The sequence below is a fragment of the Ochotona curzoniae genome, unplaced genomic scaffold (assembly GCF_017591425.1).
Source record: "Ochotona curzoniae isolate NIBS_2020 unplaced genomic scaffold, NIBS_Ocur_1.0 contig_64, whole genome shotgun sequence".
NCBI classification, from domain to species: domain Eukaryota; kingdom Metazoa; phylum Chordata; class Mammalia; order Lagomorpha; family Ochotonidae; genus Ochotona; species Ochotona curzoniae.
This window is the reverse complement of record NW_024466502.1, coordinates 9,679,238-9,696,430: the sequence shown is the minus strand read 5'-3', so window position 1 is coordinate 9,696,430 and position 17,193 is coordinate 9,679,238. Positions and strand designations below refer to the sequence as shown.

The 17,193-nt window shown below is 50.0% G+C and overlaps 1 protein-coding gene across 1 annotated transcript in view; it reads right to left on the bottom strand.

Moving 5' to 3' along the window:
• Positions 1–6,939: 6,939 nt before the first annotated feature.
• Positions 6,940–17,193, bottom strand: part of SLC15A1 (solute carrier family 15 member 1) — a 43,054-nt gene continuing 32,800 nt past the window's right edge. The window contains exons 16-23 of the mRNA XM_040991543.1: positions 15,538–15,657; positions 14,194–14,337; positions 12,369–12,418; positions 9,888–9,995; positions 9,657–9,765; positions 8,988–9,131; positions 7,929–8,036; positions 6,940–7,131 (exon numbers count right to left, since the gene is read on the bottom strand). Coding sequence (XP_040847477.1) covers positions 6,940–7,131; positions 7,929–8,036; positions 8,988–9,131; positions 9,657–9,765; positions 9,888–9,995; positions 12,369–12,418; positions 14,194–14,337; positions 15,538–15,657 — 975 coding nt within the window. The remainder of the gene's footprint in view (positions 7,132–7,928; positions 8,037–8,987; positions 9,132–9,656; positions 9,766–9,887; positions 9,996–12,368; positions 12,419–14,193; positions 14,338–15,537; positions 15,658–17,193) is intronic.

Here is a 17,193-nt window from a genome sequence, read left to right as displayed (position 1 = left end):
CCCGTGCTGGGGTGTCCAGCAACTCTGCTTGTTATCCAGCCCACCTGGGAAGGCTGCAGAAGAGGGCCCACGGACTTGGGTTCCTGCTGTCCACGTGGCAGACCAGGTTGCAGTTCTGGGCTGGCTTCAGCTTGGCACAGATCCAGCTGTTATGGGCACTTGGGAAGTGATCCAGTAGATAGATGATTTCTCTTCATCTCTCTGTCTTAAAATATAGATAGATAGATAGATAGAGCGAGCCATGAAAGAAGGGCAGTAAACCAAGAAAAGATGACATAGGCCACAGGATACAGACGCTGAGAAAAAGGAGAGGTGCATCCCAAGACCCCTGTAAATGGGTTTCTTTGGAACTCTATTCATTGCACATCAGGCCTCTAGGTTGGAGTCCTCCAGAATATTCCAGAAGGGGCAGGAGCTGTGGCATATCAGCTCACAGCGCGGCCTGCAAGGCCGGTGTTCCTTACGGGAGCTTTGGCTGGATCCTGGCTGCTCCACGCCCAGTGTAGCTCCTCGCTAACGCTGCCGGAGACAGCAGGTGAAGTGTGGCCCACATGGAAGACCAGACGGACTCCCTGGTTCCTGTTTCGGGCTTGGTCCTGCCCAACTGTTACAGCCTCTTTGGGAATGAATCAGCCAATGGGAGAAGATAAAAAATTTTAAAAGAAATTGGTAAAAGTATAAATAAGATATTAATGTTGGCAGGCGTTCGCCTTACGTGACGTCACATTATACGTCATTCCTCCCAGCTCTACTTAACAGTTATCAACACCTGCCAGTGTGTGTGACCCATGCCAATAGTAATGCTTGGTGAATATGTGTATTTCTTTTTAAATGTTTATTCATTTTTTTTTATTGGAAAGACAGATATACAGAGAGCAGGAGAGACAGAGAGGAAGATCCTCTGTCTGTGGATTCACTCCCCAAGTGGCTGCAATGGTCGGAGCTGAGCTGATCCAAAGCCAGGAGCCCAGAGCCTCCTCCAGGTCTCCCATGCAGGTGCAGGGTCCCAAGGCACTGGGCCATTCTTGACTGCTTTCCCAGGCCACAAGCAGGGAGCTGGATGGGAAGTGGAGTAGCCAGAATTAGAATCGGTGCCCAGATGGGATCCTGGCGCATTCAAGGCTAGGACTTTAGCCAGGCTAGGCTACCATGCCAGGCTCAAGTATGTACACTTCGATACAGCTCTGTGCTAACGAGCCTGGAAATGCAGCAGAGGGTGACCCCTGCACCTGCATGAGAGACCTAGACAACACTCCTGGCTCTTGGCTTCAGACTGGCCCAGCTCCAGCTGTTGTGGCCATTTGTGGAGTGAACCCTGTCCCTCTCTGGTCTCCCTCTTTCTTTCTGTAACTCCGTCTTTCAAGTGAATAAAAAATTTTAAATAAATCATTTAGGGCCCGGCGGTGTGGCCTAGCGGCTAAAGTCCTCGCCTTGAACGTTCCAGGATTCCATATGGGCGCCGGTTCTAATCCCGGCAGCTCCACCTCCCATCCAGCTCCCTGCTTGTGGCCTGGGAAAGCAGCCGAGGACAGCCCAAAGCCTTGGGACCCTGAACCTGAGTGAGAGACCCGGAAGAGCTCCTGGCTCCTGGCTTCAGATCAGCGTAGCACTGGTAATTGTGGTCACTTGGGGAGTGAATCATCGGACGGAAGATCTTCCTCTCTGTCTCTCCTTCTCTCTGTATATCTGACTTTGTAATAAAAGAAATAAATCTTTTAAAATATATATATCTTTTTAAAAGAAGTCCAGAGCCATTAAAAAAAAAAAGAAAGAAAAAGAAAAAAAACTTCCTCAATACAAGTCAAGTCAGCAGCTGCTATGATCCTGTCCTGAGGAACAGAGACACCTGCTGACGTCTCTGCCTGAATGCAGACAGATTAGAGGCACATGACAGCCAGTCCAAAATGGAAACATCTAGAAATACAGACAGTAGGTATCTAAAGCTAAATCCCTTTAAGGTGTTTCTGGCATTTACAAAAGTCCTTTTTGTTTCACAGGTTGCACAACAATGTACTCTTCTGCCATCTTGTGGCCAACCTGAGGAACTTCCAGGCAGTCCAAGGAGGGCAGCTGGGTGGGCCCAGCCAGAGCAACTCGGCAAAAACACCGGTGGACTTTTGACACCTCAGTTCCCCAGCCTCCCACCTTTTTTTTTTTTTTTTCTGCACACAGCCCCCGAGGCCATGAACCCACGGATGGACTGGGGGCTTTGTAAAGGCCTGGGAACTGCACAAGGGCCGTGTGCAGTCCACTTTGTGCCCCAGGGCACCACACGCCAGCAGCACACAGTAGCAGGTTAGCAAAGCCTGCTGTCTACTTGCAGACCCCAAGCACTAGCCGCACCTTCTGTTCCCCAGTTAAAGTGACAGCCTCGGCCCAGTGAGCCCAGGGCTGTCCTGGGAATGCCCTGAGCCGCAGACAAGAGAACGCCAGGCTGCTCACGTTAAATCCCCGCCAGGCCTCCATGATGCTGACACTCCCAGGAGCCCCGAGTTTCAGACCAGCACCCTCAGGATGCTCCCAGCTGGTCCACCAGCACGGGCTCCTGGGAGCGGAGGTCCTTGTACACAAATCTCAGGTTCCCCTCCTTCCGGAAGGCCTCCTGGGCAGCTGCCGGGCCTCGCTCGGCTTCTCAGAAGCTGAGCCTCTCGCCAGGTGCTGCACGTGGAAGCCACAGCCTCTCGCCAGGTGCCGCCCGTGGAAGCCACAGCCGTGTCGTGCTCACCCACGCTCGGACGCACCCGGACCAACTCCCGGAAGACACCGGACACAACCCGCGTCCTGCCTTCATGTGGCTGTCCCTCACAGCCTGGTTCTAGGTCCTTGACTCTGTGGCCAAACAGGCTTTCCGCGCTTCCTCCAGGCCGCCTCCCCTGAAGGCTCTCCGGCCTCCCCAGCTGCGCCCCACAGCACTGCCACACCTTCCCCGGGATACACGGTACCCACACCCCCCAATTTTCACACCCAACGCCCAGGGCCGCCTCCTGCCCACCACTCGGCTGGGAGTGCACGGCCCACGATCCCACACAGTGCCTCCAGCCTTGAGTCGCTGCCCCCTCCCTTGTCTCTAGCCTCTGCCTGCAGGCCAAGTCCACCCCCGAACCACCCACTGGATACCTTTGTCTTGCTCTCCAGAGCTCCACCTGCCCCAAACCCCTCCTTCAGCCCCCTCCAAGCGCAAGGAACTCCGCTGAGGCTGCAGAGTGGCACTTACTCAGCCTCACTGTCCCGTCGTCCCTCTAGCTCCATCTTTCCCGCAGGCTCTTGGGGGGAAAGTGGGCGTGTGCGCCCCAGGCTCCTCCCGGCAGGAAGGGTTATGGGACACACCTGCGAGTGCCTGCCAGCCCCTAAGCCTGATCATTACACATTTCCCCCAGGTGTGCACTCAAGCCAAGCACTCCTACACCACTGGACACTGGACTCCAGCCTGAGCAGCCGGGTGCATGTGGCTGACCCAGCACTCGCCCAAGGGCACTGCTTGGGGAAGGGGCTCCAGCGCCCTTGGTTGACCTCCAAAGCCACGGGCTGTGCACACCAGGTGCTGAGATGCGTGGCTGCTTTCACCTGTCTCTTGCGGGCCGCGCACTGGGCGAGCAAAACTTGCAAAGTGGGAAGTGTGGGGTCCAGCCGCAAGGCTAGGTGGCTCCTAGGCAGGGAAGCCACCATCTTCTCCAGTTCCCACACGGTGGGTTCCCCGCGGGCCTCCAGAACATTCTGCCTGAAAGATTGAGTGACTCTTGATTCTAGCCGCCCCACCCCTTCCACCGCTCCTGACTGTCGTCACCTGCTGGCTCTGGTTCTCATTCTGGATCTTTAAATGCAGCGTGGCGTCCTCACAGACGCACAAAACATCAAATAAAAACCCAGGCGGCTGCTCGAGCTGCCCGTTCGAGGCCAGCAGGATGAGGGGGATCAGAGGCCAGCAGGATGAGAGGGATCAGCACTCCTCCCGGGTGCTTGCCAGTGGCCAGAGAGCCCTGCGGCCTGGGCCTCTCCCTCTTGGCTGCCCTGCACCGGGTCTGAGACACAGGTCCTATCTCCGGAAAGCCCGCAGGCCCGCTGAGAATTCTGTAACTTACTCAGGCATTGGTCACTGCTTCAGGAGTTGGTGTTTATTATCAATGTGGAAGTTGATGTTGCTGATAACGGCCTTTTACAATTCCTGCCCCATTGACCTTACACTAATCAAGGGATCTCCGCTTAGGGTTCTTTCACTCTTTCCTTGATCTTTAGGTCCTTCCTTCTTGCATTTCTTCCCTTAACTGATTCAAGATTAAGTTGTAGCATGAGGATTGCATAGGAATGTTACTGATTGATATGCACCGTCTATTGAGAGTTTTAAGGTGAAACAAATGGCAGAATCCATGGAAACATCCACTTGATCCCGTGCCAGAGCTTGTGACTGCTTCTGTATAAATAAGGGGGACAGTTTTCTTGCATTGTCCATTATGATCATCAAATCGTAGCGGTCCATTTCTTTCCTCTTCACGCCTAGTCCGCACACCCTTCTCGAGTTCTGAACTCAGCTGGAGCTGGACTCCGGCACGGCTGTGAGGTGCCAGTCACCGGTGCTGTCTCTTCCACAGGAGAGGAAGTGAGCTCCGGGAGATGGAGAGCTGCTCACGGTTGCCCCGGATCGGGGTGTTTCGTGAGGGTTGTGGTTAGTGCTGTTTGTGCACTGCGTGGAGTGAAGCAGCATAGATGCAGTGCTGGTGTTTGAAATGCCATCTCAGGAGGCAGAAGTCTGTCCTTCCACTGGAGTGGGGAATCAGCCTTCCACTGGAGTAGGGAGTCATACTTGGAGTCACTGCCAATCGTTTATTCAGTTTTTTGCTCCTCCCAGCTCACTCTTTGCAGCCCAAGAGGTTCCAACCATCTACTGAGAGGCAACCACAAACTGGAGGGTGGGACATGAGACAGGATGCTTGCAGAGTTCTCAGGCTTGGAAAACCAGACACTGTGGTAGGCCAAGGTGGAGCAGCGGGAGATTGCTAGGTTATGAGAGCTTGGAGCTGGGGTACAGCCTCATGGGGTAGGGAGTGTGGATGGGAGAATTCTTGGGACAAGGGGCCAGAGAATGAAGAGCAGTTAGCCAAGGGGAGGGCTGGAGGCAGTATTCAGGGCTGGAGTGTCTTAGAGTCTGATTTGTGTTTGAACGTGTTGCGTGGCAGCCGTGAGAAGAAGCTCGGTGCTGGTGGGTTGCGACTGGGTGCGAAGGAAATGAATCCAAGGCAAAAAAAAAAAACCAAAAAAACAAAAACCGAATGCACTGAGTGATTTCTGACTTGAAGCAGAGGCTAGAGAATGCGCTGAGCCAAGACTGATCACCCTGGGGGACTTTTGCTATCCCCCTTCAGAGCAGCCTCCACCGTGTGATGCTGAGATTTGCACCCTAAGCTGTCCCTCCTAGCACAGGGCCAGTGTTAATCCTCACAGCTGTGTAGGAAGAGGCTGGAACTGCCGCATGGTGGAGTCTGGCTGGGTCTGACACCTGCAGTGGTTAAATGATGACCTAGAGATGGGCGCATCCCCACGTCACACATGTGTGCGTTTCAGTGCCAGCTCCACACCTGGTGATGGTCTCCCTTCCCGAGTCCCTGCCACACACACGAGGTCTGGATTAAATTCCTAAGCCCTGGCGGTGGCCTGCTCCACCCCAGTCATTGAAAACCTCTGGAAAATAAACCAGCAGAAGCGATCTCCCTCTGTTCCTGTCTCAAATAAATACAAAAATGTCTAATATGCACAGAATGAATTAGGCTGTAGGTGCTTACAATGTTTTAGAAGGCCCTTTTCCTCAAGCAGAGAAGAGCTTACACACACGGAGGAAACACCCCGAGCTGGTACGCAGACCTACCCACAGAATAAAAGAAATCTTTCCCTGGGAAAAATAAAACCAAGAAACACACTTTGGTGTTTCGTGTCCTTGGCATTTATCACATATGGACGCCACTTTTGTTAATGTTTCTGTCAGAGGAAAGCTGCGTGAGCAGGTGCTGATTTTGTGGCCGAACAGCAGGTCAAGGAGCTTATACTCTACTCCAAGACATAGAGACACTCTCAAGAACACATTTGATTTTATTCCATCAAAACTGCAACCAACAAACACATACAATTCTTTACTGGCCTTTATCCAAGTGGTCCCGTTGAGTTATACACAATTCACAGACAGGGGTGGAAAAATCAAAACAAAACCTCAAAGTCAAGGTTATTGGTACCATTCTAACACCTGGAAATTCAACTTTTTTCTTGTCTTCAAGATTTAATTTTTATTGTAAAGTCAGATATACAGAGAGGAGGAGAGACAGAGAGGAAGATCCTCTGTATGTCGATTCACTCCCCAAGCGGCCGCAATGGCCAGAGCTGTGCCGATTCGAAGCCAGGAGCCATGAGCGTCCTCTGGATCTCCCACATGGGTGCAGGATCCCAAGGCTTTGGGCCATCCTTGACTGCTTTCCCAGGCCACAGGCAGGGAGCTGGATAGGAAGTGGGGCTGCTGGGATCAGAACCAGCACCCATATGGGATCCTGACACATTCAAGACGAGGACTTTAGCCCCTAGGTTACTGTGCTGGGCCCAGAAATTCAACTTTGGTATTGCCTCCTGGCTAAATTAACATTGTCCTTATGAGTGCTAGAACACAAATGCAGAGCTTTGTTCAAAATTAAGTTAGCCCAAAATGACATCATTTGTAGGATGGAGAAGGAGTTAGATGAGGCGTGCGCTGTCAATGTTGTAAGATGTATGTGTTTTAAACAAGACTTTAAACCAGATTTCAGAGTTTGGATTTGTGAATGGCTGTCTAGAACAGTTTTCTTGGTTTAGTTCACAGTTCTGGAGTCTTCCCCTTTGGAGGCCATCCAGGGGATGTCCTGCACGCCAGCACCACGGTCAGAGGGCACACTGGGCGCCGTCCATCCTCTGCTGGCGCCCCAAGCCTCAGAATGGTGTCTGGGAGACGGACTCCAGCGTGGAATGGAGCTCGTTGTTTTCTAGATGCTTTTTCTTTTCATCCTTATCAAACTGCGCCTCCACCTCGGCAGGATTGACGTACGTATAGAAGCGAGCCATGATGGCGAATATGACACAGACCACCAGCAGCAAGGCAGCGAAGAGCACGTACTCGGCCCACTTAGGAGTCGGAGTTGGTGCAAGGACAGAAACAAGAAAGGGTGTGTTAGGGGCCAGCTTGCACGTGTGCTTGCTTGCTAGGTCCAGACAGAAGGTACTTTGAACTTAAACTTGTGTGGCATGTTGGTGGGCCAACACACAGCGTTCCCTGCATCTCCAAGTCAACAATAGACAGATAACCTTACACCCCCCCCCCCCCCGCCAACAGTACTGGGGTTTACCAATATCAGACTTTTGGAAAAAGGCAATTTCTGAAAAGTCCAAGCCACAGGACACATTGCTGGTCCTTAGGGTAAGGGGGCCAGGAGAATGCTAAGCCATACTCTAGAAGGGGAAAGAATGTGCTGGATGTGGCCAAGACAAGACCCCTTGAGTTCATGAGCATGAAGTCTATCCTCCAAGGGCACCTGTTGCAGGAAATGACGGAGCCGATGGTACCACCAGCCTTTCCCAGGGTCACCCAGGCCACGGTGCTGAGGAAGGAGTGGCTGGAAGGCCGTCATTTAATTGTAGATAGAATGATTGATCGCACCCACCTCCAGAATGATTTGTACTTCAGGTGTTATGGAAGTTTCTGGATAACGGGCTTGGTTTGGTGCTGTTAAGCTGCATCCATTGATGTAAGCCACGTTAGGATATGTGTGTGTTAACCCAGTCTCACTACTTCATTTGTCAGTTGCCCACCGAATGTCACCAAGTAGAAATAAGCAGAGTCAGTCACACCTCCCTGACCCGCCTGTCCCCACTGACCATGTCAAGGGCTGACAGGGAAGACAGAGGTGCACACAGATCCTCACCTGTTCGTTGATCTGGCCTGCCCCTGCCACGATAAGCACAATGATGTTGCCAACGGCCACAGTGAACTGCCAGCCAGCCTGCAGCACCGACTTCATGTTGGAAGGAGCCTGAAGGAGCGAAGCACAGTGCATCCCAGGAACTCTGTGCTCAGCGCTCTACTCTCAAAACGCTGTGTCAAGTCAGGTCAGTCTCAACACCCAAGGGTCGTCATGGGGTACCAAGACCCCCAGAGACACATGTTGCATGCACAAGACATGCGTCTGCACAAACATGCAGCTCTTGGGCTTGCCCTCCGGAGCTCGCAGCTGTCCTCTCTGCTAAGTGCATGCAAGGATTCTGTGTGCAGGGAAGGCGCTCGGCAGCACCACGCACGCAGCATGTCCTTCTGCCACAGGGAGGCGCCAGCTGGCCTGCAAGCTTCTGCCCCACAACCGGGCATCCCATCATCTACTCTTCCTAGACAGTGAGTTCATCTCAGAAATGGATCACCCGGTTCTCCTTTGCTTTCTTTACCCCCAAAGTGGGAGGTGCTTACCATCACTGGGGAACAAATGTAACTACAGTTCTGACAAGGTTGTGCAGAAAGTGCATTTGGCCATCAACACAAGCTGCCTTGTGAATACACTTAAAGCAGTAACACTTTTGAACTGATCCTCCAGGCAGGCTCTGCTGTGTGTTCTGGAGCTACCTGAGAGCTAACGAGACACAGACACATCCTGCACAAGAGCCCTTGTGAGCAGCTGGCACAATGGGGTTGTTTAGGAATGGGCTTCTTCTGGCCCAGAAGACCAGAGGTGATCATGAACACAGCCTGCATAGGATCTGAAATCTCTAGTGTGTGGATCGTAGGGCCGCAGTCACAGCTGCCTACGAGCAGACAGAGCCACATTTGGTGGAGATGGTGGATCTCAAAGGGGGTGTTCTGCAGAAGATGCAGAATGTTCTCTGGAATTCTCTAAAGCCACAGGGGTGCCACGATCCCGGATTTCCACAGAGCTCCCGCGGTATTTTAGGAAGGCAGGGGTAGAGCCAAGGGGCAGCTGGAACGACAGAGATACCTGCGAGTAGGAGAACTCCAGCCCCGTGATGGAAAAGACCACCTCGCCGGCGGTGATGAGGAAGTACTGGGGGATCTGCCAGGCTATGTTGACCGTGTTGGGGGCGATGTCCTCAAAGTGCGTCACGTGGGGACAGCCGTCTGCCTACACCCACAGGGCAGAAGGGGGAGAAGCTGAAAAGCTCAAGCTGAGACGGCGTAACCAGCAATCGTTCAAAGCAGATCAGGTTTCACCTTGTAGGATTCTATCCATCACGCGAGTGCATACTTTACCTGCAGATACACTCGCAATGGGATGGCTTGGGGAATGTGCATACACCAGAATTTTCCTCTTAAATAACAGAGTAGATTGGAAATCGAATTTGTTTAAAATATCACCATCTTTTTAAGTGATAAGGTCTTAAAGTCTAAGTTAGTAATCTCTAAGAAAGCACCTGATACTGGCCAACATTTAGTCTGAGTAAGTCAGCCTGTTTAATTTTAAATTCTAGCAGTTCACTTGAATCTGATGTTAAAGACTGAGCGAACAGTCAGATGAATTCCCATCGTGTTTAAAATAAAGCTTCGGCAGAATGTATACTAAAACTCAGCTACTAGGACTAGTCTAGTTAGAGCGTAGGTGTGTCCTGGGGGGGCGCTGTGAGGCTGGAGAAGACTGAGAGCCACTGACCTGCTCGGTGATGAGGTAGGTATAGGCACTGCCGTACCCCAGGGAAGGTGATTCAAAGTCACGGTTGCATTGCTCGTTGATGCCCGGAGAGTATATGGTGAAGGTTTTTCTGTTACAAGAGACCATCACAGGTTAACGATCCTGGTATTTAAAAAGCCACACTGCGTTTTTTCACAAAAAGAACTTGGAACTCTTGAGCATTGGAGCCATGTGTCTGGTAAAAATACTCACCGGCCCGAGGTAAAAAAGTAATACTCGCTGGCATTGTGGCTGTTGATGTTTTCATAAACGCTCCCACTCATGGTGACACTGATGGTGTCATTGTAACCGTTTACAAACCTGAAACAGAAAGCCATGTGTCTTGTCAGTGGGCAGTATAATAGTTTGTGCAAGGCCACAGAGCACGCATGTGAGGCTGGTCTGTGCTCTCTCCCGGAGGGATTGGAAGATGCCCCCAGAAGGTTTCTAGAGCAAAGTTAGGAACCCTAAGATTGCCCTTCAATCTCATCAGAATCCAGCTGAAGACAACTGATTCAACACGTGTACATGCCAAGTACTGTTCTAAATACTTCACAAGTACTATCTAGCTTGATCACATTTGATCTCGTCTCTGGTCTCTATGGTAAGTCACAGCCCTCAGGGGGTAGAGATCTGTGTGACCCCAGAGTACTAAGTGACCAGCACCCTACTAGGCCCTGGCAAGGTTCCTGAGTATGTCTGGGACCTAGGTCCCAAGGCTTCCATTCTTGGCCAAGGCCCCTTGGCATGGACAGGTGTGGAGAGTGCGGGCAATTAGAGACCTGATTCTCACATCTTTCAGGTCATGGAAGATCCCAACTCTTATACTTTCCTGGGGGAAAATGAGGGTGTTGCCCAAAATAAGATTCTTTCTTATCCAATGAGTGAGGGCTTATAGCAAAGAATCCAACTTAGGAACAAGAATTCTAATGTGTACATTTAAGTAGCATGAAGAATAATTTAACATTTACATTCAACATGTGGTCAAGTTTTATCAGCTTTGTGGCAACATGTTACATTGGTCAAATTCTAGCTATTAGGGGGAAATCTCTAGGAACAGATTCAAGTTCAGAAGTCCCAGAGCACTGCCTGCTGCAGTGTGATGGTGATTAATGCCGAAAAGGAAACTTGACTTGGGTCAATTCAAGCTTAAATATTCATGTCTATTTAATACTCACAGTTCTCCAAGTTGTAAGAGTTGCCTTTGTCAAACATTCAGATCACTCACTCAAAAGGAGTTGAGCAGGCACAGAATGAGATTAGATAAAAGATTAGTAATCCTAGGGCCTGGCTTTATAACTCAGAAGGTGCAGACTGCAAATGCCTCCTGCTGTAACACCTGGAGACCACTCCATCTCAGGGCTGGTGGGTGAGGAAAACAGACAGAATCATCTGCACGCTGTACCCACGGGCCGCGTTTCAAAGGAACACAGAAGCAGCACTCACACTGCAGGAGTTCCGGAAGATGAAGACAGCAACTCGTCTACCACCTTCTCATGAGACCATGAGATCAGGGGCAGGAGCCCCAGGATTGAAGGCCAAGGTGACTCAGAGGGCGAAGGCAGGAGAGGGGCAGGACAGAGCCAGCTCTTCAGAGACCGACAAATGCCAGGAACTCGTAGCCCTTCTCCATCTTTGAAGAGCGGCTTTATCCTGCTCCACTTATGTGTTCCACCCACTTAAAAAGCATGCAGTTCAGTGAGTGTAGCATATCCACAGTGTGCCCATCTCAGCAATCTAATTCTCACCACTCCAAAAGCAAACATCACACCATTAACAGTCACCTCCATTCCTTTCTCCCCTCCAGCCCATAGCAGTCAACAACCTGCCTTCTGTCTCTTACGACTTGCCTGCTATTTCATTTAAATGCAAGCATCGTCCAGGTCTCCTCCTAGGCAGCAGGGATCCAACCATTACCCACCACCTGATGCTTCTGGGGTGCTGGGATCAGAAGTGCATCTACCAGCCAAACCCAAGCACTCCATCATCAGATGCGGACACGCCAAGCAGGGCCTCGGCTGCTGCCCCTCAGCTTCCCCCAGCATGCTGTTCTTGAGGTCTGTTCATACAGACCACTTTTCTCCACATTTTGTGTTTGTAATGTCACCATGAGCATCCACATTCAAGCTTTAGTGTGGACACAAGCCTTCATTTCTTTTGCTCTTGCTGAGTTATATGGTGTCAGCACTTTAAGAAACTTTTTCCAAGTAGCTGTTCCATGTTTTAATTCCTCCAGCAGTGTGCATTATAAAAATTCTAATTTATTTCCATCCTCAACAATATATGGAACTCTCTCTCTCTTTCTCTCTTTTTAATGTTAGTACCCAGTAAGTATGCTTTTTATTTTCTTTCAGTTTCTATTTCCATCAATGCAACAATGAGTGCCTTTCCATGTTTTGGACAATTTGTGTCCTTTCTGAGGGGGAGAAAATTCCTTCTATTCCTAGTTTGCTGAGGGTTCTTATTAAGAATAAATGGTGAAATTTCATCAACTATTTCTTCTGCACCAAGTAATAAGATAAAGTGGATTTTCTCCTTTAGTTTATCAAAATGATGGAATCTATTATTGTTTTTGTTTTAACAGTGAACCAGCCTTACAATCTTAGGACAAACCCAGATTCTCATTCACGCCCGCGTTGCTGCTGGACTTCCAAGAGAAGCTGGCATGACTGACGTGTGGAGAAGTGCACCTACCTGATTCCATTTTCTCCTCTGTCTGGCTTCTGGATGAGGCCATCATTGACCTGAGAGAGGAAAGAGTCTTGTAAAAGATTTGCAGCATCAGCTTGGCAGGACTGGATCCAACATTTATGCCTTTTGAAGTCAGTGCTGCTGACACCTGTCCTGACAGCTGGGGCACAACGACCACGTTGGGACAGCTCCACGTCCTCGGCCCTGAGGCTCCTTTGATTCTCCATGGACTTATCAAGCAGCGCTCTCCAAGAATGAGAACAAGCCACACAAGCTCCCTGGGGAGGCGCTCGCAGCAGCCTTCCTGGCATCCTGCAGTTCTGTAGCCACTCACTTCATCTCATTTTACGACTCTGATGTTTGGTTTAACTTCACCCCCGGAGCCTCTTTTTTGTACAGATGTATTTATTTGTTTGGAAGTTAGAGTTACAGAGAGAAGCAGGGGCAGAGAGGAGAGGGAGAATCTTGCATCTGCTGGCTCACTCCCCACATGGCCTCAACAGCCAGGGTTGCTAGACCACAGCCAGGAGCCAGCAGCTTCTGTTGATCTCTCAGGGAATTATAGGGGGGATTATAGGGGTCCAAGGTCATGGATTATCTTCTGCCACTATTCCAGGCCTTTGGCAGGGAGCTGGATGGGGAATGGAGCAGCCAGGACTCAAACTGGCATTCATTTGGGATGTCGGTGTCGTAGCAGCTTTACCTACTGTACCACATGCTGGTTGCCTCAGAATGTCTTTATGTGCCAAGTGGCATATGCAGATAACAATATTTTGTCTTAAGACATTTAATATGTATTTTATGGCTTTCATCTGATATATCCAGTATATATATTTTAAAGTACTCTAATTTTTCAATTACCCAGTACAAATTTTTTAAATTAACATAACTAAAGATATATTTAAAGCCTGTCATAAAGTGTCTGAGAATGCACACATGTGATACATGCATGGAGTGTGCATACACACACACCACAACATATAGAGAATTTTAATAGTATAGGTGGGCCCAGCACAGTAGCCTAGCGGCTGAAGTCCTCGCCTTGAATGTGCCAGGATCCCATACAGGCACCGGTTCTAATCCCAGCAGCTCTACTTCCCATCCAGCTCCCTGCTTGTGGCCTAGGAAAGCAGTCGAGGATGACCCAGAGCATTGGGATCCTGCGCCCCCGTGTGAGAAGCAGAAGAGTTCCTGGCTCCTGGCTTCGGATCGGCATAGCTCCGGCTGTTGTAGTCACATGGGGAGTGAATCAACAGATGGAAGATCTTCTTCTCTGTCTCTCCTCCTCTCTCTATATATATATCTGACTTTACAATAAAAACAAATAAATCTTAAAAAAAATAGTTTAGGATCCAGAGTTGTGGCATAGCAAATTAAGCCACCACCCATGAGGCCAGCATCCCTTATGGATGCTGGTTCTAGTCCTGGCAGGTGTACTTCCAATCCAGCTCCTGCCATAACCTAGGAAAGCAGCTGAGAATGGCACAAGAACCCACGTGAGAGACCTATGACACTCCTGGCTCCTCGCTGGCCCGGCCTTGGCTACTGTGGCTATTTAGGGAATGATTCAGTGAATGAAGATTCTTTCTTTCTCTCTCATCTTCTCTCCAAAGCTCTGTCTTTCATATAAAGAAATGAATTTTTTTAAAAGTTTAATGAATGGTAACTATTCTTACCAATTACTGGAAATCAAATGACTTACATTGTTCAAGAAGGAAAAAACTGAGGATTATGTATAATGTCAGACGACACAGTAGTAAAATAAAGTCATACAAGAAAAAAGCATCCCAAATAGCCAAGAGCCACCTACGGGTGCTCAGCCACTTACCACTATAGAGTTATTGGGGGCCCACACCAGGAGAGTGTGGCGCTGGCCTGGCTCGAAGTCATGTTTTACTGTGCTGTCTTGTGATCCATAAGAAATGTTTATGCTTGTCAGCGTGTTTGCATCGAAAGTCATAAACTCTCTTGTCTATGGAGGGAAAGAGACACAGTTAACACCAGAGGCTTGTGCTGCACTGTGCGTGCACTTGAACCTTACATGATGCTCCGAGTTTTCAAGTTTATGTTCGCTCACATCCCACAATGCCTTGGTGTAACTTGGCATTTGTTTGCCTGAGCTCAACACCCACCTGCTGGGCTTTGTCATTAACTTTTTCATATGACTCCCAGAATGAAACTCTTCAAGGGTTTTTGCTTTTATTTAGTTTTATGAAGAGAAGCGTTTTGGAAATGATTTCCAACATGGGCAAAGCAATATCCCTGATGCAGATTAACACTGGTTTCAGTCTGGTGAGCTCTAAGGTAGTGGTTCTCAGCCATGGCTGAACCAGTTAAATCCAAGCATCGGTTGTGGGATCCGGTTATCAGAATTTGCAAAGTCCTCCAGATGATTCCGGTGTGGACATCAAGCGAGAACCAATACTCCAGAACAGTGGCCACCCACAACAGGGCTTTCTGCTCTTGGTACTGTGATGTTTGGGCCGGATAACTGTTGAGCAAGGCTGTACCCCAGCATCCCTGGCTTTTGGAGCTACCACATACTCCGAGTTATAAAAACATCATTTTTCTGGAGAATGCCAAATGCCCCTTGTGGGCAACAAACCTATGAGCGTGGTTCGCACGCATTCGACAGCTTTCCAGACCTGCTGAGGCCCAGCCTGCCTCTTAGCAAACTCCTCGGGTGACCTGCAGGCCTGGGGAAGCTGCACACCACACTAGTAAAGAGAGTGAGACCAGGGGCCAGCATTGGTGACACAGAGGATCAAGATGCCCCCTCGGAACACTGGCATCTCGTAGCGGCAGCAATTTGTGTCCCAGCTGCTCCACTTCTGGGTTTGGGAAAAGCATTGGAAGATGGTCCCTGTCTCCCACATGGAAGGCTCATATGAAACTCCTGGCTCCTGGATTTACTCTGGCTCAGCTTTGGCTGTCACAGCCAACTAGGGAATGAACCAGCAAATGGAAGAGCTTTCTGTCTTTCCTTGTCTCTGTAACTTTGCCTTCCAAATAAACAAATAAATCTTTTTAAGTGAGTCAGGGAGACAGAACAAAGCCCTCCACGGTCAGGCTGGTCTTGGATAGACGCAAGGAACAAATAATCTGCTTCTCCAAACGCACTTCTAATTCAGATCAGAAGACAGACGGGAAGGCGGCACTTCCTGCTACTCACTTGAGACATCTGGCCGAGTGACACCGTTTCTCCAGGAAAAGATACTGTCATGTCTCCAGTTCCTATATTCAAAACCTTAATTTGGACTTCATTGGCTTTGGGGAACACTGGCAGAGTTTTCTGAGTGAAAGGAAAGTGACAATGAGTCCTTCGGCATGGCGATGAGTCAACCTGCCCCAGGCCCTGGAGTCACTTTCTCTCAGGCCACCAAAAGCTGTGAGGGTGGAGCAATGACCCCCGCTGTGCAGCCCTGCTCCCACCCCATACCTCAGGATCACTTACATCGTGCAAGCCACGGGAAAAGCTACTGGTGCAGAAATGGAAGTCATCGGAAAGAAGTGCCCTTGCGCTTATGTAGCTGGCCCTTCTCCAAGGCAAAGAAAGCTAGAATAGGAAGCTCGGGGCCTGAGAGGGTCAAGGCTACCCACAGCCCACCTGAGCGACTCCAGTGCCTGAGCCCTGGACCTGGGGCTCCACCCAGCCCTTCCCCAGTGCTCCAGTGCTCCATCTGCCTCCCTCCCATGCTTGCCTTAGGTCTGCCTGTCTCTCAAACCCAGTGCCTCGGGGGCTGTCTGCATCTCCTTTGATATATAATCCCCCTTTCCTCAAATTTGGCCTGGCACAAGACAGAGCGGGCACATGCTCATGCCCAGGTTTGGTCACAATGGCCAGGTGTTTGTGGACAAATTCCCAAACAACCTGTGGTTGGTCCATTCAAGGGAGGGAGCTTCTGGATCCTGGCTCCGATTGGTTGAACTCCAGCTGCTGCGGCCATTTGGGCTGTGAACCAGTGGATGGAAGATCTGTCTCTGTCTCTCCTCTCTGTATAGCTGACTTTCCAATAAAATAAATAAATAAATCTTATGAACATTCACTTGTGAAATTCAAGGACAACAAGCTGAGTGAAATAAGTCAGACACACAAACACTCCATGATTCCATTTCCGCGGGTTGTCTAGGATAGTCACATCCACAGAAGCAGGAAGTAAACTGGGGGTGCCCAGGGCTTGGGGGTGAGATGGGGAGCTGATGTGTAAGCAGAGCAAAGACTCCTTTAACACAGTGGAAATTCTGGACACGTTGACGTAACAACGTGCATACGTTGAACACTACCTTTACAAGTGGTTAAAATGGAAAAGCCTGGGCCCAGTGCGATAGCATAGTAGTTAAAAGTCCTAGCCTTGAACACACCAGGATCCCATATGGGCACCGGTTCTAATCCCAGCAGCCCCACTTCCATCCATCTCCCTGCCTGTGGCCTGGGAAAGCAGTCGAGGACGGCCCAAAACCTTGGAACCCTGGCTCCTGGCTTCAGATTGGCTCAGCTCCAGCCCTTGCGGCTGCTTGGGGAGTGAACCATTGGACAGAAGATCTTCCTCTCTGTCTCTCCTCCTCTCGAATAAAAATAAATAAACCTTTTTATAAAAAATGGAAAAGCCTGTGTTACATCTATGGTGAGAGCTAGACATTTGGAAAATGTAAGAAAATTAAAAGAGGGGGTGGGTGGTTAGAGAGATAAAGAAAAGAAAGACAAGGAGGGAGAAAGACAGGAAGGGAAAGAGCCTGAGGTTCTCACTCTCACCTGCCCCCTGCTCACCTCCTGTCCCACGCTCGCCTCCTGCCCCCGTGCTCGCCTCCTGCCCCACTCTCACCTCCT